The sequence below is a fragment of the Camelus ferus genome, chromosome 4 (genome assembly GCF_009834535.1).
Source record: "Camelus ferus isolate YT-003-E chromosome 4, BCGSAC_Cfer_1.0, whole genome shotgun sequence".
NCBI classification, from domain to species: domain Eukaryota; kingdom Metazoa; phylum Chordata; class Mammalia; order Artiodactyla; family Camelidae; genus Camelus; species Camelus ferus.
Window position 1 is genome coordinate 13230590 of NC_045699.1, and position 22546 is coordinate 13253135.

Here is a 22546-nt window from a genome sequence, read left to right on the forward strand (position 1 = left end):
TTTTAACCTAAGCATCATCAGTGGTTTCACATTACAGTAGATTATTGGCACTCACAGATCTAATATTCAGAATATCAGTTACTTGGGTTTGGAGGGAAAATGAAAAGGTAGGTGACTAAGAACTACCAATGTACTTCCCTCTTGCTGGTGCCGAGTCCCCCTAGTGGTAGCTGAGAAAACCTCTGGATTAGCAACGATGGGAGCATGCAGGAGCTGGGATATCTTTGGGCAGTGATGGCTGAACCACCTCAGAGGCCAAATGATTCAGCCTTGGGACCTACCTCCAAAAAGTTGCCAAACATCCCATATTAATGGGACCAGACATTCAGATTAAAACTCCAACTTTAAAAACTGGGTAACATTCTTAGATTATTATCTTTCCTAATTTCAATATGGAATGTGCCTGTTTAAAAAAAATCTGGCAGGAAAGACAGGAAAAGAGCATCTTACCACGATGTTCACACGCTCCCAAGAGATTGATGATGTTTGGGTGGTGTCCAAGTTTACAAAGAACCTCCAGTTCCCCCGCAAAGTCCCTGTGGTCGTCTTTGGAAGCATATTCTGGGAAGAAAGTCAAGAGTCGTGATCCCTTTCTGTTATGCCTCTTCAGAAACAACCATCCCCTCTTGCTCCCCAGAACCTTCAGGTACACTCAGTCACCATAAGGTCTGGAAAACTGTATAGAAATCAAAGAGATTGCTCTGATGTGAGTGCTTGGCTGTCAGAATGTAGGCCGATATTTTTGTTGCTAGGGGCTCTCCTGTGCATAATAGGACATTTAGCAGCATTTCTGAGCTGAGGAACTAGATACCAGTAGCCCAACCAAAAATGTATCCATTCAGTGCCAAATGCCACCCCCAGAGGCCAAATCACCCCTGGTTGAGAACTGCTGCTCTGAAGTCTTCCTGCTGAGGCTCTCAAATACCCAGGGAAATGATCTGTTCGAGAAGGAGCTGCTCCCACACTCTTAGACTCTGGCTCTCCCAGCTAACTCAACCCTCCAGAGACAAACATGCTGAGGCATAAAACCAAAGTTTTAGTGAAAATCACCAGTAATGGACACACTTTGCTTTATTATAATAATTTTAACTTGCTTTTTTTTCATAAACTAATCCTGCTAAAAAAAAACCCAAATCCCCATGACCTTTTTATAGCAGGTGCTTGGTAGTCAGGAAACTGAGCTGCATTTGTTTCTGTTCTTTTCATCCTGTGTCTCCACTAGCACTTCGATCAGAGGGAGAACCACCAACCAGGCTGAAGAGAAGGCTGTTTGGTTGATGCATAACTAGGTGACTAGTAGGCAGTTCCAAATCGAGTACCCGGTTCTTACTGCAGGAACCTGAGGGCCACTGCCTTGGGAGCATTTTTTAAAGGTGAAGTACTTTATAGTGAGGTTACAATGAGGTTGTCCCTTTAGATCAATAATGCCCCTTTGCATGCATCAACTCTCCCTGCAGAACTTTTCTGCCTTGGTGCCCTGTTAAGTTATTTTAACTCTTCACATAGGCCTGAGATAGACAATCAGCTCAATTCCCAAGAAAACTGATGGTACAAAGTTCTAAACCCTCTCCTCCCACTATCCTGACTGTTCCCCAAGAGTCTCTAACGTAGCAAAATGAAAAAGGGTGTCTGGATGCTAAGCAAAGTGTGTGTGTGTGTTTTTTGAAACATTACTATTTCTAGGGATAAAAATATTGCATTTATTTTGTTTTGTTTGTTTCCTGACATAGTGTTTTCTAGCAATGCAGAAAGCAGCAAAGATTTAATAAGACTGAGTGTTCATTTCCATCATAGGCTCAACACTGAAGTCAAAAAGAAGGAAAACCTATCAGCAACTTTAGACGATCCTCACTACGGAGCTGCCCAATAACAGCAGTGATTACACTTCTGCCTCTAACACGCCACTTTCCAAGCCTGTGTGCTGTGAAAGCAACAGTGCAGCTTCACAGTCACGTCTTTTCCAAACTGCTGTTTCACCCAGAAGGGAGGACAACTAGCATGGCCAGAGACCTCGGCATCTTGCTTTCTCAGAAGATCTTACTAATTGGGTAGACACCAGGCAGTCTTGAACACAACTGGAAAAGATCTAGTTCTTGTGACCTTAGACCAGCGGTTTTCAAACTTGAGTGAACAGAAGAATTGCTGAGAATGTTTAAGAGCAGATTTCCATGCGCCACCCCAGAAATGTGAATATGGTAGAGCCATGGTTGGGAGAAGAACCATGGGTGGGAGAAGCCCAAGTAGATGCCTCTCTAACAATGTCTCCAGGAATTGTGATGCAGACAGCCCATGAAGAAACTGGTTTGCTGAGTGTGGTCTCCAAACCCTCAGCGTCAGCATCACTTGGGAACTAATTAGAAATGCAACATACCAGACTCACTGAATCAGGAACCATGGTGTGGGGTCCAAGAGTCTGTTTTTTAACAAGCCTTCCAGCCATTCTGATGCATGGTTAAGTTTTGAGAATCACTGCACTAAGATAATGCTTCCTTCAAAGTTAGCAGTGTAGGACAGAGAATCTGTATTCTCACATCCCAAGGAATCAAGACAGTGGTGTTTAAATAGCTCATGCCTTCATGTGTGCATCCTGACCCCGGACGGCTGCCCTCAAAGGAAACATCAGCTTTAGTTGCACATAACAGCTATGTCTGACACCACGCCAATGTTTTGTTTAAAGAATTTAAAACCTTAGAGGAAAGATTCAACAGGAAGTCAAGCTAGCCCCCCACCCAGGGAAATGCTGACTCGATCCGGCCAAGCACTGACCTTTCATTCTCTTGATGGCAGCGTCCATCCGTAACCCATCCTTCTTGATGCGAGCCTTAAGGACCTGGCCAAAATTACCCTCCCCGATCACATCTTGAAACTTGATGTCATTCCAGTCAAGCACTGGATAAATGGTGGGATCTGGGTTGTTTTTGGCCTTCCTGTTCAGGGCCAGAGTTCCTGAGTTGAACTGCACAGCTGGTTCTTCCCTCTAGAAAAATAATGGTTTCATGTCAGGATTTTTCATCATTTTAAGAGACATAATACCTCCTGGTTTGTAGTTACACCAGGTGAAAAAAGAAATAGTCTATCCAATTCTAGAATGAAGATGGAGATAGGGTTCATCTAACAGGCCCACTCGGATAAAGTGGCTGCCTGTGGAGCTGCATTGGCACAGGTCTGGGCCTCAGTGGGAAAACATGCCGCAATCCATTAGTTATGTCTGCAGAGGGTGAGGGAGGGGAGAGTAACAGCATGTATGCCACGACATCCCTGAGTTAATCAGACTTGAGTTTCTTCTCTGCTGTAGAATGAGCAGGTATTCAGTTCTAGTTTGGAAAAGAATTCCGAGAACTATCTGGGGCAGTCACAGGACATGCTTCTGTGAGAGCTTTCCTAGCAACATCTTGGTCTATTCTTGGCTCTTACTCTCTCCTGCTTATTCTAAAGCTCAGAATCTCTCAAGCCCACTCTGGAGCAGACCCTGGCTACCGGATGACTGATGCTTAGAGCAGAGCCCAACAAAGTGTCTCCTTTTCTCTTGAGTGTAAGTGGCTGCTGATGGCACTGTGATAAAGCACCAGTACCACAAGGAACTCCAGCCCTCTCAACCCCCTTGCTGGTCCTTACTCTCCAGTGGCAGCCTGAGTTGAGCCAGCTCTGGTGAGGAGTCGGATTACAGAGCCTCCCTTGTTCTCTACTGAAGGGAATCTCAGGGACTTGCACACATGAAGGTAGACCTCATGTGGAATATGTAATTGTACTCAGGGCCTTACATGCAGAATCAATACACAGTACAGATTAATTTTACAGAGCTTGAAATTGCAGACTAGAGAAATGTTCAGGCTGTAGAACATCAAAGGAGTCAAACGGGATGCCTCTAGGTAAAGTCTGATTTTGTAAACCTTCTTACTGGTCAAAATTCCTAGGTGAAAGAAAGAGGCAGTGCCAAGTACCATGAACTATGACAGCACACTGAGGGGTACACAGGAATGGGGGTACACATGTATATGTAATTCACATATACATGAAAAATAATACAATTGAAAGAGATATTGGAAGTACAAAATGGGGACTGGTAATAGGAAAACACGGAAAAAACTCTGGTGCAAATCTTCATTACCTATCACTCTGAGGTCTGGTTACCTTCATGTCCTTCATTACCAAAAATGTTCGGTACTTTGTATTTCAAGATTACTCTCACTGGTGATTTGTCACTAGGATGGCTGTATTCTCTTTCTGATGGAGCAATAGTCCTGCTTTAGGCTCGGTTTCGCACATAACCTTTTCACTCTCAGAATCGTTGCGATTTGGACAAGAAATTATACACTCATGCTATTTCTCTTCCATTTCATAACAAAGAAAAGATGAAACTTGCCTAAGGGAAATATTTGCTTTATAAGTAAATTTTCTAGGCCCCATCTTTAAAATGAAGGTTCTACCTATACTTGGCCTCGCACTTATTATAAGCTACCAGGAAGATGAGATGCTACCACGTTTTGGAAGGCTTGGGCCATTCTCCTTTGGATGTTTGCCCTCTTCAACTGCAGCATAATCAGAAAGGCCAACAGCACCGTCAGGCAGGTCATTCCCGCTGAGCCAAGGATGGCGATAAGCAGCATCTTCCCGCCTCCGAGGTCTGCAGGAGCTGTGCGGGAGAACACAGGAGAAGCAGCGGGTTAGCTGAGGTAGAGTGACAGGCCAAGACCGCCTGCAGGAGAAGCCGCAGTGTAATGGGAATGAAATGGCAGCCTGAGCCCTGCCATCTAATTGCTAGGTGACCTTGTCCTACTTACTGATTTTCTGGAGCTCAGTGGAGGTGAGTCTGACCCACAGGGCTGTTATAAGTTAAAAAAGAAAAAGTGCAAAAGAGTTGTCTAAATGGCAACATGCTAATCACTAGTTGTTGTCCTTCGTTCAACTTTCACTTCCAAGTAGAGGCCCGAGCAGATGAAGATTACTGAGTAATAGTGAGAATGACCAACTAGATCTATGACTTTGGGAAAGTGATTAAACCTCCTTGCACAATTTCCCCACCGAGAAAAGCTTTAAAGTTCCATGATGCTAAGAGCATAGAGTCGGCAAGATATTTTGTTTTGATTTCTTTCCTTTTTTTTTTTTAATGGAGGTACTGGGGATTGAACCCAGGACTTCATGCATGCTAAGCATGTGCTCTACCGCTGAGTTATATCCCAGCCACCCCCTTGTTTTCATTTTTTCTTGTTTTAAAGAGCTGATGGAGAGAACCTGAGGATACCAGTGGGAGAAGGAAGGAAGGAAGGAAGGAAGAGAGAGAAGAGAAAAACCATTAAATTTAGGGCTCAGGTCAAAAAAAAAATTATTAAAGATTATGGTGTAACCCTTCCACTTCTTCCCCTTATTTACATTAAAGTAAAATTAAATGTATTTTTTATGAAAAACAGCACACAGAGTATTCTTTTGTGATGAACTATCTTTCCTTCTATCTCTGTTCGTGCATGCTTAAAGAGATGTCTGAAATGGGATAGTGATGGTTTTTTAGTTTTGTTATGTCTTGCTTTTTAAGTGTTCTCTTTATATTTTATTTATGGCTTGGATTTAGGGCCTGTATGTATTTTACTAAAACACAAGTAACTATAGGAATGATGCATTTATGAAGACTGTCATCTGAAAACTACAATTCTCTGTAGTGGGCAGACTCATTATTCCTTGGACATTTCAAAAATGTTCCAAAGAATCAACACTGAAAACAGAGCTTGTTTGAGTTTTTTTTAAGCCCTAGGTAGCCCTCAAGAAAATCAAGATATTTTTAGTGCTACAAGATTTTCTGTAAAAATACTCTGATCTACATTATAAATCTGCAAGAGTCATCATTTCCCTCTAACGTCCCTCCGTCTCCAATCCCTTGCATGAGTTGTGCAGCACAGAGGACTAGGAGGTGCCATTTCAGACAGACCCTTCACAGGGAAGGCTCTCCAGGAGCTGCAGCCCTGCCCATCCCTGGGGCCCTTGTCCACTAATTATGTTCAACAGTTTTTATCAATCAAATACTAGAGGGGATTATGAGGTCCAGCCCTCCAAATATGAAATAAATAATCCACAGGGATATAATGTACAACATAAGGAATATGGTCAATAATATTGTAGTAACTTTGTATGGAGACAGATGATTACTAGAGGTAATCATTCTGTAGTATACGCAAATATATTATATATGTGGCAATCACTGCATCATAGATGCAAATGTCAAATCACTGTGTAGTATACCTGAAACTAACATAATATTATATATCAACTATGTTTCCATTTAAAAACATCACCAACACCGGGCCTGGTGTGCTTAGCCCTCTGAGGGATCTCTGTCTAAAAGAGCTTATTCTCTTTGGGGTGGGGGTTAGTGGTGGATGAGGAGACGTCATAACCTGGATCTGAAAAATAAGAGAAAACTCAGAATAGCATAGTGTCATCCAAGCTAAAGGACGAGTTAATTTTAAGAAAGAATGGAGTGTGGTCCTTGGAGCCTCCTATGGGCTTGCCTCCACTAAGCTAGTTCCAAGGTCTTCGTTCTCCATGGAACCAAATTCATATTCCTCAGAGCTTCAGTTACTGGCTGGGTAGGCTAATTTCACCTAAGGTTAAATGATAAGAAAATGGATCGACAGGATATCCTTCCAAGGGGCATTTTCATTTTAAGGAGCTATGTAGAGGTGGTGAAGCTTATTAAGACAAGCCCATCACGTCACACGATACAAACACGGGGTAAACATCTTAAGACAGTGGGGCTTTTCTGATACTCCCCAGAAATAATCCTATGTAAATACCTGTCCACTCTACCAACCTTGAGATTCAGAAAGAGTCATCAGTTCATGAGAAAAGGTTGGATTGCTGGACCCGATGTTGTTCTCTGCAAAGATGTCCACCTGGTACACTGTTTCAGGCTCCAGGCCCTTGAGCTGGTACTGGGTGATGGTAGTGTTCTTGATCTTCACATCAATGTGCTGGTCTTCATTCTTGCCCTGAACCTTGTAACGGATGATAATAGAAGAAATAGAATAGCCATCCAAGATCGTCCAAGAGATCACAGCTGAGGAGTCTGTGATGTTGGAAATCTTGATGTTTTCTGGTTGAGGAGGGAGAACTAGAAATTGAAAAACAAACAAACACGATTTTAATTAAGAAATATTACCATCTCTTGGATTATTATGCTTTTGAGAGAGAAAGAGTTAATGTCAGCTCATAAACCATGAATCACTTGTAAGTGTTATCTCAGAGGATGACGCCAATCCACTGGTGGTGGACTCAATGCAGACTTGACAAATGGCCACAGATGGGAAAACAGCAGCACACTTATCACACATTTGCCATCCTTATACTAATTAAAGGCCTCGGAGATTCTGTTACTCCACAAACTGCTATTACACTGTTTTTGACGCTGAGAACAGAATGATTAGGAGAGCTAACATTTATACAGGCCCTTCCATATAGTACCTCAACAACTCATAACAATCTTACCCTAAGTATTGAGGTCCAGAGAGATTAAGTGACTTGCCCAAGGTCACACAGCTATTAAGTAGAAGAAATAGGATTCTGTTAGTCTAACACCATCATCTGTAGTCTTAGCCACTGGCCCATAGAGCCTATCCTTGTTACGCACTTATTAACAAGATATGTTAAGCACTTAGGAGACAGAGTTCTATAGGGACTTAGGGGAAAGAAAGATCACTTTCCACTCAGGGGCATGGGCAGGATGAGAGAGCAATGCCTTGAGGTTTTCCAGATACAAAGATGATGTGTACAGAATCATCACTGAACTCTCAACTCCTTCCAGATAATGGACACAGGCTAGAAGGGAAGTTTGTGACTCTATAAAGCCTAAAACTATTTGAAGGGAAGAATGAATCCAAGGTCTTGCTCTTGGTGTTAACTGTACCTTACATTTGCCAGGCTGTTTACAAGATGCTTCCATATGAAGGCTCTCTCTGACCCCTAGAACCACACAGGCAGATAGGTAAACTGTGCTGAGATTTTTATATTCAAATTTTAGAGATGCGAACATGGTAACTTCAAAAATGGAAGGGCTTTTACTGGACCCAGTAAGCAAGTAGTAGATCCAGACCATTCTACTCTATCTACCACTGTTTTTCCAGATGAAAACTACTGCTTATAAACAAATTAGGACCTTTGAGAAGTATCTTAAGGTATCCTCTTTGTATTCTAAATTCTCAGAGATTCTTCTTCATTCTAAAGTTCCTCTTTCCATGACCCTGATTCCCCATATCATGTTCCTTAGGTGACTGTGGCAATTTATGGGACTTGGGTATTGGATTTTGTTTTTCATTTGTTTATTTGGTTTCTTAAATTGCAGTACAGTCTGATACAATCTGTCAATTTCTGGTGTACAGCATAACGTTTCTGTCAAGGTACTGGATTTCGAACCTTTCAAATCTGATTGGTATTTTCTATGTCTAATGAGTAGTAAATTATCAAAAATCACAATTAATCTACAGTATGTCTTAACTTCCTTTGTTTCTAGTACCAAACTTTTTGCATATTTTTACAAAAATATAAAATAACCTTCCTTCCTACAAGGATTACAGGGTATTAAGAATCTTTACATTTTCAGATTACTATGAACACATATTTAGTGTCTGTATAGTTGTGCCTCCAAAAAAATTCAACTTCATAAACTAGTAGTATTCTAAACCTGTCACAAAAAGAAGCAGCACCTCGCAGACACCTGCTAGAAGAATAATGAATATAATCCTGGTGTCAACTAAAAATTAGAAATTTGCTTGTACCAATTTATCTATTCAGTATCCGAAAGAAGTCACCCTTTAAGCTAGCTCAGTGGACTTTTATTTAGATTTACTGAGTCTAAGCCTAGTCATCTACATTTTAGCAGCTTCCCTGGGTGACTCTAAATTAGGTTTTTAAACACTTTATGAAATGCTAACTTAAATAGTGAACAATTTAGAAGTGGGATATGGTTGCTAAAGGAGCTTTGCCAGGAACCAGTCTTGTCTTGAAGCAGTTGGTTGCTCATCCAAAGAGACAAATGGGTAGCATGGTTTGGCAAAAACAAACAAAAATGTGAATTAGGGTCCTACCCCATGACTTAATGGCTATATAACTTTGGTCAAGTCACTTACCCTCCTCTGTGCCTTAAGTTTCTTATCTGTTAAATGTGATGCAAATGCCTACTGTTCTCTCCTCAAAGTAATTGTGTCCAATGAGATACTCCACATATACATGTGCAAGAGAACATTATATACATATATCATTTTTTACATCCTTTAGGTGCCATAGACCAAATATGATCGGTTCCACTCCTTACACTTGGTCCAGATGGAACTGCTAGGCTGGGCACCAGTATAAACTGTATACCGAGAAGCATTAATCGTACTTCTGAACAACCTATATGGAAGATGAGCCACTGGCAACACAGCATATTAACAACTGTCTCAGTTAAAACTGAATTGTTCTTATCCACATACTTCTTACCCTGATTTCCTGATTCTGTAGGGATGAGCTCCTACCCTGCCAATCAACACCTCTACCATCGCCAGCAGCATAACAGCTCCCCACCCCCATTAAATTTCATACAGCCTCCCAAGGCAAGTTCACTTGCAATGACAACTAGCTAGTTTTCACTTAATCATACAGATGATACTGATGATGTGATTTTGATCATGTGTAATGCTAATGAGGGCAAATTTTACATAAAATAGTGAATAAACATCCAAGACAACTTTGAAAAAGAAAATAGGGATTCACTCTATAGTTATCAAAACATTTCATAAATCTATAGAAATTTAAATAGATTGGATTAGTACAGGAACAATATATATCCCCAAAAACCCAAACATCAGTAAAAGAGAACAGAGTGTCCAGAAATAGACACAAAACCAAAATGAGAATTTGGCCTATGATGCAGAAAGCACCACAAGTCACTAGAGGGACTATTCCATGTATGGCATTGGGTCCATCAGCTTGCCATATATGATTAAGTAAGGTTACAACTAAAAAGATTAAAATACTTACACCACACCCCAAAATAGCAACCCTATATCTGAAAGACCTAATATGCAAAACAAAACACTAGAGCTACTGGAAAAATACAGAGAATATGTTCATGACCTTGAGGTAGGGAGTAATTTCAAAACACAAAAAATACAAACCAGAAAGGCAAATATTGACAGGTTTGATTATATCAAAATGCAAAGTTTCTTTGGGTAACAGATACCACCACCAAGGTGAAAATAAAGAAATTAAGAGAATACATTTGTAATGTATATAGGAAGATTAGTATCTAAATTATATAAGCATTTTTAATAAATCTGTTAAGAAAAGATAACCAATAGCAAATGGGCAAAGTGTATCAACAAATATAACAAAAAAGAGGAAATCCAAATGTCCAATAAAATACCCAAGAAAAAGATGCTCGACCTTGCTGATTATCAAGGATATGGAAGTTGAAATCACTAGTTAGATACCCTTTACTTTTGAGAGTGACAAAAATAAAAAAGATTTTACAATATCAAATGATATTTAGATAGATGTAGGGAAAGGACATAGATACAAAGATGGCTATAGAGGAAGTGGTACTCTCATATACTCCTGAACATAGTGCGCATTGCATAGCCACTTTAGAGGAAGAGAGCTCATCAATTCCACTTGCAGACAAGTTCCCTGGAAAAGCTCTCACACCTATGCAGGTGTAAATATGTATAAGGACAGTCACTGCATTTTTGCAACAGGAAAAACAGAAAGAAGGAAACAATCTAAATGTTAACCTAAAAGGGAATGGATAAGTAAGATGAAATTGTCATAGCACACAGTACTATATGGAAGTTAATAAGGAATATGTCAGATTTAAGCAAATTAATAGGTACAGATAGAAATCATTTTTATTCAAAAAGCAAGATGAAGAATATGTATGCATACCGACACTTATGGATGTATATAATACATTAAAATTTTACAACACTGAATAGAAAGATACGTAACAAACTCATAATTTTGGTTGTCTCTGGGGAGGGGGGAAAGAATTAGAGTAGGGATGAGAGTCCAATGGGATTTTGTTGCATCTTTATTGTGGAATTACTTCCACGAAGTAGCTGAAAGCAAATATGATAAAATATTAACAGTTGTTAATTCTGGGTGGTAGAAATGTTGGTGTTTGCTGCAGTACTATTGGCACTGTTCTATAACTTTTAAATTTCCCAGAATTAGCAGATGATGAAGACATCCCTAAACACTGACCGAACAGTTGAGACTTCTGCGTGTTATTGATACAAGAAGGGAGCGGCTGGAGAAACACTAAGCCAGTCTGCACACCTGTTACTGGGGAAGTGGAGACTCAGCTTCAGAAGAGAAACTCAGACTTCGAGACTTGACAGGAGACCACAGGATCCTAGCATCAGTGACAGTTGGTGTGACTTCAAAATATCTCATCTTTCCAAGGACTCCAAAATGCACAGACGTTTTAATGCCATGAATCAAAACACAACTCTCTAGTTCGTGATGGAAAAGCTTTTGGTATTACAGAGAAACTGAAGATATTTCAACTAATTTTAAAGACCAATATGAAATTGAGAAAATCCTGAAATGAAGACTATTTTGAAAGAAAGTGGTTTTACTAAACTCAAATATGTATTGTAACTCCAAGAATTGTCTGTTATGAAGATTTTTCAAGCAAGGTTCTTTGGCTTTTAAGATTAGGAAAGACCTATCTATAATTAATCATTATCTGTGTGCATATAGATACACAAAAATCCTGAAAACTGTCCTGTAACAGATTCAACAACAGATTCAACTGTCCTGTCAACAGCCCTAGACAACTTTACTCATATTCTTAATATATGTAATAAGTAATTCTGTAGAAAGGAAAAGTAAATTTTACCACAAATTTACGTCCTGAATTATTGCAAATCCAAATATATGGAAATTCCATACGTACTGCAGGTCACTAAAATGATTTGATGTGTTGGTGGGGGGTGATAATTGGCTTCCATTCACAACTAAGTACCTTTCATGATGTCTGAAAATCAGCCTCGAAGTGATGGGAGCTAAGTTCAAATGTCAGTAGCCAAGTGTCATTCAGGCAAGGCTGGGACAGCATGAGTTACTTACTATCACTAAGGGTCCATGCGATGAGATCTTCACTCCACTCCCCCTGGGCCTTGGTGTTGACTCTGGCTCGGACTATGTACTGCTCCCGGGGGTGTAAGTTGTTAAGTAGCACTGAAGTCAAGTTGCCTGGCACTTTAATGTTCTGCTGATCACTATTCATTTGCACAGACCTCCTCTCGACTTCAACATAAAAGTCATCTTCTGAGCTTGGAAATATTGGTTGCCAGGTCAAATTTAGAGTGGTCTGACTTTTTGGGAGGAGACTGAGACCTCTTGGAGGAGGAAGACCTAGGAGAAATCAGAAAGATGATTATTTTTATATAGGGTGTAGTTAACAACAACCCCAAAGGACAGCTTTATAGAATAAACTTTGCTTTTAGAGTAATATTTGACTTCATAAGCTATCAAAGAAACAGATGCTAGCAGCCATGTAATATTTTTTTTCCTACCAAAATAGCAAAGCTTTAAAATATTCTCACATGTAGTCTGAGTAATTGTAATATAGGAATACAACTCCTATGAAGGACAATTTACAAATGTTTTTCAAGAGCCCTAGAAATGACCATATACCTTGGCCATATAATCTGACTATCAGGGATTTATCCTGAAGAAATAACAAAGAAAGAGAAAAAGTAGGTGCATGAAGATGTTCATTACAACATTATTTATAATAACAAATAATCATAAGAAACCTAAATGCTCAAAATAGGGAAATGCTTTGATAAATTATGATCTAGCCATCCAAGGGATTAAAAGATAATTGGGAAAAGTACAGAAGCCCCTCCAAAATTTACACGACATGAGAAAAATAACTACAACTTGGTAAAAATTATATCCACAATTGGTGAAAGAGGAAGGAAACTGATAAAAATGAAAACACGCTTTGCAAAGGTTGTGGGGTTGTAAGTGAGTGTTCAGTGTTTCTGTTCCCATTTTGAGTAACGCATCTTAAAGCAATTTCAGAGTTACTTCCCCTTAGCAAGGACAATTCCAAACATCATAACACTGTGATGGCAGGGCTAGGCCTACCACTGCTCTGGTCACATCAAGGTTTGGCTCATCATGACCACATGATGTCTGGCCGTAATTACCCATAAGAATCTGGGCTACCATAGAGGTAACTGAATGGAAACATGACGGCTTTGAAATCAGAGACAGGAGCCTGCCCCTTTAGTTTTGTGACCTTGAGAAAATTCATAATCTCTCCGAGCTCACATGTAACATGAAATGAAAATACTCATCTTTCAGACTCAGGAGAAATGAGATAATGGAGGTGAAAATGCTTGGAAGGGGTTGGGGCTCTCAACATTTTTTCCCTTCCTCCCTCCCTTCCTTCCTCTTCCTTCCAAGATATCTTATCTTGTGCCAGTGGTCAGTGGAGGAATCTGTATGTTTTCAATTAATTGATTAATTGAAATAATCAAATTTCAATCAATTGATACACTGATTTTTTTTAAAATTCCAGATATAAAGTATTTTCAAAATATAGAATAGGGATCCCCTACTCACACATCCTCAGTGGGGAAATTATTGCCTCTAAAGGGGCAAAAATTGATTCTTGGAGTATGAGAAAATTTTAGATACTACAGTGGTTTAGAAAGGAGCCACAGTATATAAACAGATCTGTGATATTACAATTCATGGCAGAAAAGACATCAGGACAAAAGCTTGTTAGGAGGTGATAATTAAAAAATAAAAATAAAAAGGCTGAGAAACTTGGTTAGAGTTGAGAAGAAGGGTCTGTTTCCAGCCACCAGGAGAGGGACTCTCACCCGCCAGTTCTGACCACCCTTAGACTAGGGAGAACCAGTAGTCAGGTCCTGCCACCAGCCTGGCATTATGCTCAAGGTTTTATTGGTCTTTTCTCCATAACCTTCGCAAATGGAGAGAGGTGATGTCACCTTCCTTTGCTCTTCTCTGAAGTTTAAGTTCCCAAATAAGCCACCTGGAATGGGTAGGTGGGCTTACAACAGTAAAGCAGTACAGAGGGCTGATGGTCTCGAGCATATACGTAAACCTTCTAAGCCTGGTACAGAGGAAGAAACCCATTAATGGTCATCTTCCTTTTTCCTTCCCTTTGGGAACACGACTTACCCTTCACCCCTCCCTAACTGCCCTCTTTCTGCCATGGGTTCAGAGTGTATTCCCTCCCCTCCGCTCCTGGCCTCTACCACTCAATCAACACACTCAGAAATAGTGCAGCTGTCAAATGAATTACACAAACATCAGCAAAATTCAAATGATGGGAAAAGATGAACCTTCAAGAATCCCCTTCCCACCCACCCCTGAGAACTACTTTGAAATATGCCAAGAGGCCTCTAAATACATCCTGGCTGGAACACATTCTGAGGGTTGAAGACAGCACGGTGTGAGCCTGTGAGTGTTTTATGTTCTGTTCCATAAATACTTTCCATCTGAGTCAGATTATGGCCTTCCCCTTTTGATTCAGCAGCACTGGCCTAAGAGAGAATTAACTACCATTTGCCTTTTAGCAGCAACCTGACAACACATCAGGAGCCCCTTGAATCACAGTCATGGAGATTCCTTTATCCTCTAACTCAAAAGTCGTTGCTAGTGTTATTTTTTGTATTTTCTGCCTGGTCTGTTCCCAGGAAGCCATTTCTGACTTGTGCAATGCTTCTAAAAGCATCAGAGTAGCTCCTGAGTTTTATTTGGTTCTTTAAGGATGCTGCTGATCAGATGAACACTAGGTGGGGAGCACGGAAGGGAGTGTCTCTGTTAGGGATGCACAACCCCTGCAGGAGAGCTGGATGGTCTTTTTAGTTTCTCACTAAATCATTCCATATACTTCTGCCTTTAGTAAACAAACAGACTAAAAGCAGGAAAACCCATCAACTGGGATAAGGACATGGTGACTTTGGGTTCCCAGGTAGAAGTAATAATTGGAGAAACCAGGATATTAAGTTTGAAGATCGAGGATGGTGATGTATTCGATGGACTCTACTTTTCAATCTATCAAATGAGGAAGTTGATATTTTTTACAATGAAATAAATGTGAATTTGAAACTAGTAAGTGCTGACCAGGAGATAGTAACAGAATGATTATACACAGGAAACACTAGACCACTAAAGAGAACTTTACAAGGGATCACTGGAATGTTTCAGAGGAGGAGACCTGGATAGCAGAAAGTTGGAGCCCGGGTTAGAATCAAGGAAATTTCCCAAATTCAAGTGCTCCTCAGCTAACACAATAGAAGACCCATAGATACTAACACTCATCAGTCAAGAAATCCTGCTACATATATTCCTTAAAATGTGTAGACCAGCAGCGTCAAGCATCACTCGGGAACTCATTAGAAGTGCAGATTCCTGAACCCCACCCCTACCCCAAGCCTACTCAATCTGAAACTCTGGGGGCGGGGCCCAGAAATTCATTTTAATAAGCTGTACAGGTGATTCGGATGGACACTCATGTTTGAGAACCACCGATTTAGAAACATGGAGGTGCAGACCATATGGCTCAAGGAGGTAAAAGGGGCTGCCTATAGGAAACAGGATGGGGAGGTGGCGAGATAGAGCAGAGGATGGCTGCTCATTAGGGAAAGCCTTTCATTCTATTTGATGCCTTCATTAAGTGCGTGATTTACTTTGAAAAATTAGAAGTTACTTTTTAAAAATAAATACACTGGGATATCTGAAGTATGTGGTGTGGCCAGAGCCTGGCCTGGGCCCTTAAGATGCAAACAGGAAAGTGGTGGTAAAACTCAGGAGCCAAGACTGAGTACAGTTGCTACTAAGTAAATCTCGACTCCTGAGGGAGGTCTCTGCCTTCCTGAAGGCTCATCTGCTTCCTTCTCTGTCCCGTGATTGCTGCAGACCCTCTTCCCCAGGGAGACAGGCCAGGAGTGCAGCCCAAATAAAGGGCCGGTTTGGCTCCAAGTTGCTAGCCTTCCTGTCACTTTCCCACCCATTCAAAAGCAAACTCCTTCCACCACCATCCCCACCCACCCACTCACCCACCACCACCCTTCCTGGTCTTCCTTCCTCTTTCCCCTTCCTCCCCCACCCACCCAGCTCCTGAATAAATGCCCGTTGGCTTCAACTGACCGATAGAAGCTGTCGTGAACCGCCTCACAGGTCCGGGATGCCCTTCCCCGCCCTCTCCACGCCGGACCAGCTGCACGCAGAGCTCGTATTCTGTGCGAGGTTCCAAATAGTTGAGGGTCACAATCTCATTTGTCACTGAGAAGAGGGAAAGTCCGGGAAACTTTTAAGTTGGAAATCTTGTACATTCTTTAAACAGGAATGTTGTCATTGTGATGTAAACTAATGTCTGTTTTTTTAAAATACAGTGTCTGAGTGAAACAGAGATGCAATTCCATCATCAGGGCCTCGGTGTTCCTAATCTAAGAAAAATAAGGCTTTTTAATATAAATAAGTCTGTGCCCCTTATACATTTCTACTCTAGTGTTTTTGTCTTTTTATTTGCAGAGTAAAACCAAACAGATCTTCAACTATATGGAATACCAATCAGATTTACAGGAAAAAACTCAATTAGAATAATACAAAAAAATTTAACTTCTAATGTTTTCAAGTACATACAGTGAGTGCAATCAAGAGAAGAGACTCTTTGAGGGCTTGCTTACAATGACCAGACAACAAATCTGTAACGGTCATGTCATAATAAATGAAGGGTTCTGAAGCACTAGAAAATACATCCCATAAACTAATGGCATAGGCTTCTTTTCCCCTTAGCTATCTGCTTTTGCCAGGTTCTGTTTCTCCATGGATATTACAAAGGTAGATTTTTGCCTTACCATCTGGTAAATTTCCAGTTGGTAAGAAAAAATATTAGACTGTTGTTTAAGAGTTCTTAGAAGACCATTTGGTGGGTGTCCACAGAGATAATGAATTATTACCACGGTAAGAAAAAAAAAGCTTCTTTTAAATAAGACCTAGCCACTGATGTTGGAAACAGCTGTCCAGCAAACCAGCCTGGGATTCTGAATTTTGGCTGAGTCTTCAATAGAATGTGAAGAGCTCATTTACAATACCATGCCTTTATTCAATGTACCCAGGTCAGCTAGTGTTATTAAACCCCAAACACTCCTTTTCTTCTTTTTTTGTACTTTCCTTGATAAACTACATCTCATGGGTTGAGGGCCCTTTTTTAGGAAATCACAGGCATAGTGAGACTGAAGTATTGGTAGAGGGATGCATGCTCCCTACAAGTGTGACAGTGGCTGGTCTCGCTACAAGATGGTGTGATTAAAGATTAAAACAGGATGGTCAACTGATTGATCATGCTCAGCTTCTTTTTTTTTTTTTCATGATTTTATATCATCACGCAACAAAGAGAATTGCAATTTGTGTCTCAAAATAAATTTAACTAACAAATAAATTTAAGTGCTTTCATGAACTTTTGACATTTTATCACATTTGGGTTTTTTCTTTCAAAAAGTTAGGGGAGGGGCACATCAATCTCTTCACCCAGATCCCCTCTTCCCCCTAATCCAGTTCAGTCTGCCACAGCCCAAACTTTCAGGTCCAAATTCTTCTCAAAATCTCTGAGTTAGGAGCCTGCAGGCAGGACAAGACTCAAGTGAGAAAAAGAATAAACAACTCAATACAGCAGTAGCAATCACCCCTCAGATGTAAGCAGATGAAGTCACAGCCTTTCTTTCTAGCAGACCCTGGACCTTTCCTGTTACCACATTCATGGCATAAACATGTACCTTTCACCATGACCAAGCAAGATAGAGTAACAATGGGACTGGCGATCCAGAGGAAAATATTGATGTAATAGTAACTCCTGACATAGGCTGGTTTTGTGTCCCACAGTACACCATGACTTTCAGAAATGTAGCCCCGGAACTCAGAGGACACCTGCACTCTCCTGAATTCTCTGAAATGGAATCCTGCTACAGCCCCAACAGAGAGGGCTGAGGACAGGAGAGAGGAGTTCTATATTTGGGGAAAATTTATTTTCCTGCCATATCTCCTCCAGCTGGGGCCTTTCCTTTCCAAACCTTACCTTGAATATGTCGCCAAGCTTCGTAATGATTAACAGGTTTGTAGAGAAGCTTCTTGGATTTGATTGGCCCATCCCCAAAGTAAGGCTCAGAGCTGATGTTGATGACAGCAAAGTTATGTCCAGTGTCGATCACATTGGGGGCATTCAAGGGCTTTGGAAGAACTAAATAAAATGTCAAGAATCAGATCAGTCCTCACACTTTGGGGGTTTACAGTTGTTCTTAGATGGGGTAGAGGATGAGTGTCTTCACATTTCCAACAAAGCCCTCTTTGAGTTCCCTGCTCAGAGTCAATGCAGTTACATGCTCTGTGATCCCCTGGCTTTGCTCTTGCCTCTTCAACCCATTATCCACAAAGTGCTTTCTTACAACATGAGAACTCTGCTCAAGACCTTTCAATAGGTTCCCATTACATTTAGAATAAAATACAAAATTCATACCATGACCTGCTAGGAATACACGACAGAGCCCCTGCCTCCTCTTCCACCTCCTCTTCTCTTCGCCCAATACCCTTCAGTCCCAGTGATCTTTCGGTTCACTCAACTAACAATGCATCAAGCTGCTTTCTGTCTCGGGTTTTTTGTAGATGCTGTTCTCCTGCAAGGCATGCTCTGGACCTCCCACTATTCTGCAGCTGACTCTTACTCATCATTTAACTCAGCTCTGATGTGACTGCCTCACAGGGGCTATCCCAGAATCTTGGTTAGGCTCGCGTCACACACTTTCACTGAACTGTTTCCTTCACTGCAATTTTCAGAATGTATTATTCTTCTTGACTTTGTGTGATTATTTAATATCAGGCTTCCCACTAGGCCACCAGACTTTGTCTCTTTCTCTGCTTAGAGTAACATAAATTTATTATCTGATAGCTCTGGAGATCAGAAGTCAGATATGGGTTTCATTGGACAAAGATCAATGTGTTAACAGGGCTGTGTTCACTTCCGGAGGCTCTAGGGGAGAACCTGTTTCCTTCTTTCCAGATTCTAAAAAACACCTGCATTCCTTGACTCATGGCCCCTTCCTCCATCTTCAAAAACAACAAAGCCACTTCTCTCTAATCCTTCTTCTTTCATTGTGATATCTCTTTCTGACTAGAGCTTTTAAAGACTCATGAGATTAGAGTGGGTCCACCTGGATAATCCAGAATCATCTCCCCAACTAAAAGACCATGTATGCTCAAGGGGACTGAAATACCACTCCCAATGAGGTGAAAATTGGTTCTTGGAGAATGAAAAAAATCTTAGACATTTCAATGTCTATGGCCTTCCTAAGGGCCACAATATGTAAACAAATTTACAGTATGTCCATGATATTAAGCAAGTTCTGATTTGAAAGGAAAGGACATCTTGTCAGACTCTCAGGGCCCCCATTAACTCAACTGTCAAAGTAGCCCGGTACTTGCTTTGAGTCTTAATGAACTCCCATGAACCACGGGTCTCCCGGATTCCTGTGCTCATGGGGCATCGAGAACACTTATGGGAATGAGGTGGCCACAAAAGGAGGCAGACACACAGGTTGATTCTATCTCTTCAGCTTATGCACACTCCATTGTGTCACTGGACTTCACTAAAAAGTTCAAAGATAAAATTTCAAGTTGTATCATGACAACAGAACCTTAAACCAAGTGCTGGACCCTGTGTGGTCAGGTCACATGCCCATGAAGCCAGCCCTGCCCATCACTTTTGCTGTGTTAGAGGAGAGTTGCTGGGTCCAGCCCACACTCACAGGGAATGGATTACACAAGGCATGAATTCCAGAAGGCAGCGGCCATTAAGGGCCATGTTAGATGCTTCCTACCTCGTTCAATATCATTTTTCTCTTTTGGCTCGTTCCTTTCTCCCTTGCACTCTGTAAACAATAATAGTATTTGGAGGGAGGGTCTTTAAAGAGGTAATTTAGTTATAATCAGGTCTACAGTCATTCCTAATCCAATATGACTGTTGTTCTTATAAGAAGATTAAATTGGGATATACACACACAGAGGAAGACCACATGAAGACACAGGGAGAAGATGGCAATCTACAGCCAAGGAGCAAGGCCTCAGAAGAATCTAACTCTGCCAACACCTTGATCTCAGACCAAGATGAGATTACTTTGATCATCTAGCCTCCAGAATGCCAAGAAAATAAATTTCTGTTGTTTAAGCCACCCAGTCTATGGTACTTTGCTACAGCAGACCTCCCAAACCATTACATATGAATATAACACAATTTTTAAAGTCCTTTTTAATGTTGATGGCTATTTGGGCTATTAGAAATAAAACTGCTTTGAACATTACTGAAAATTTTTATTTTTTTTAAACATACGTACTCATTTCTTCTGAGTGTAAAACCTAGGTGTAGAATTATTACATCACAGGGTAGGTGTATGCTTAGCTTTAGTATATATTGCTAGTTTTCCAAAGTGGTTGTACCAATTTGTACTCTGGTAATAAAGTCTAGTACAGTCAGGCTTCTGTGTGCAGGATCTGCATCTGCAGGTTCAACCAAGGGCACATGGAAAATATTCAGGAAACAAAAATTCCAGTAAGTTCTAAAAAGCAATACTTGAATTTGCCACGTGCCAGCAACTATTTACATAGAATTTACATTGTATTTACAACTGTATACATAGTATTTACATTGTATTAGGTGTTAAAATAGTCTCTCCTTATCTGCAAGGGATATATTCCAAGACCCCAGTGAATGCCTCAAACTGCAGACAGTACCAAATCTTATAGGTACTGTGTTTTTCCCTATACATACATATCTATGATAAAGTTAACTTGTAAATTGGCACCATAACAGAATAACTGAATTGCCAGCCTCACTCCTGTTGTCCTTTGGGGCCATTATTAAGTAACATAAAGGTTACTTGAGGGTAAGCACTATGATTTCATGATAGGGGATATGATAACCAAGACAGCTACTAAGTAACTGGATACACTGGGCAAAGAGAGGATTCATGTCCCTAGCAACCCTAGCAAGATGGAGTAAATAGCGTGAGACTTCATCAGGCTACTCAGAACAGCACACAATTTAAAATTTGTGAATTGTTTACTTCTGGAATTTTCCATGTAATATTTTTGGGACGCAGTTGACCGTGGGTAACTGAAACCAATGGAAAGTGAAACCATAGATAAGAGGGGACCAGTGTATAATTAATCTAGAGTTGATTTAAAGTCTATAGGAAGATGTACATGGGTTGTACACAAGTACTATGCCATTTTCTATAAGGCACTTGATACACAGATTTTGGTATCCAAGGGGGTCCTAGAAACAACAACTCACAGGTACCAAAGGATATCTATATCTATTTTTTTTAATGCTATGATTAAAGACATTGCTTAATTTATTTGATGGCTACTTCCGGTTTATGGATATCAGTCAATTTGACAGTGGAGAGGCACCAGCAACTTAGAACTAGAGATGCTTCTATGCTGGTGATTCATGCTGTGCCTTTCATTTAAAAAATAAAAATTAGAATCCGTGACTCTCCTGAATCTTAGCAACAGGATTTGTTTTTTACTTATTACTACATATTTTCCATGGGCAACAAACATTCCAAGAAGCTTAAAAATAACATAATTTGTCTTGTCTGCATATCATTTCCTTTCTTTCAAGAATATGCATGATGTGAGAAATTATTCTGATCATGTTAATTTTCTACTGAATAAAGTAGATCTGGGCTTTTCCAGTAATCCAAAAAATATTACAGATTCTAAAGTGGTTTCTATGGGTTCTCAGAGCAGAGAATTCAAATCTATAAGGCTGTTACTTACGCTACTATTGTTATTGGCCTTTTAAAAGAAGATTATGTGCTGGGTGTTCACATTCAGTTCAGGTATAGAATTTATCTCTGGGATCACCCAAAGATTCCCAATCAAGTAATGAAATAGCTAAACTCAAATCAGCCTCAGTTATCTTGCTGCCTTATCTGTAACACATGAGACTCAGAAAACAAAATGATCCAGAAAAGATGATGCAGATTTTGGAGTTAAGAGACCAGGTTCAAAACTAAGATTTGCTGTTCATCAGATGTGCTACCTTAGATGAGTTACCTAAACCTTCTGAATCTGTTTCCTGACTGATAAAGCAGAGATAACAATACCTATTGCCCATGGTCCTTATAAAAATTAAATAAGATCGACAAAGTATGTGGAGCACATAGCCCAGTGCCTTTCTAGAATATATACCACAGAGTTTTTAGGTGTTTTTGTCTAAATGGATTAAAAGAACTTCCAAATTTAAAATTCCTTATTGTATCTCTGTGCACCAACCAAGCTAACTTGGATTCACCTCCACTTTATTTCTTCCCCCTAAGCCTCAAAGGGTACACACGTCCACTTAGGTTACTTTTGAATTTTGAAATACTAATTCATAACAGGAAGAATACTCAGAACTCTGAATATGGGATTAAATCATTCATGTTCATTGTATAGCAGAGCCGGGGCTTCATATTAAATGAGTTGTCCTCAA

At 40.3% G+C, this 22546-nt stretch overlaps 2 protein-coding genes across 6 annotated transcripts in view; one reads left to right on the top strand and one right to left on the bottom strand.

Annotated features, from left to right (window-relative positions):
* The window catches only part of LOC106728453 (RNA exonuclease 1 homolog), a 36483-nt gene extending 24852 nt beyond the window's left edge, over nt 1-11631 (top strand). For 2 of the 4 annotated variants that reach the window (XR_004319618.1, XR_004319614.1), the window contains exon 7: nt 1795-5399. The gene's annotated coding sequence lies outside the window, so the exon portion shown is untranslated. Of the gene's footprint in view, nt 1-1222; nt 1374-1794; nt 5400-11190 lie in introns of those variants that run through there. The other 2 variants (XR_004319616.1, XR_004319615.1) reach the window with 2 other exon arrangements.
* The window catches only part of TEK (TEK receptor tyrosine kinase), a 90609-nt gene that overhangs the window by 12048 nt on the left and 56015 nt on the right, over nt 1-22546 (bottom strand). Inside the window, exons 10-16 of one of the 2 annotated variants that reach the window (XM_006189890.3) lie at nt 18092-18253; nt 16165-16299; nt 12097-12384; nt 6803-7102; nt 4479-4633; nt 2767-2977; nt 451-561 (exon numbers count right to left, since the gene is read on the bottom strand). In XM_006189890.3, the coding sequence (XP_006189952.1) occupies nt 451-561; nt 2767-2977; nt 4479-4633; nt 6803-7102; nt 12097-12384; nt 16165-16299; nt 18092-18253 (1362 nt within the window). The remainder of the gene's footprint in view (nt 1-450; nt 562-2766; nt 2978-4478; nt 4634-6802; nt 7103-12096; nt 12385-16164; nt 16300-18091; nt 18254-22546) is intronic. The other variant, XM_006189891.2, reaches the window with a different exon arrangement.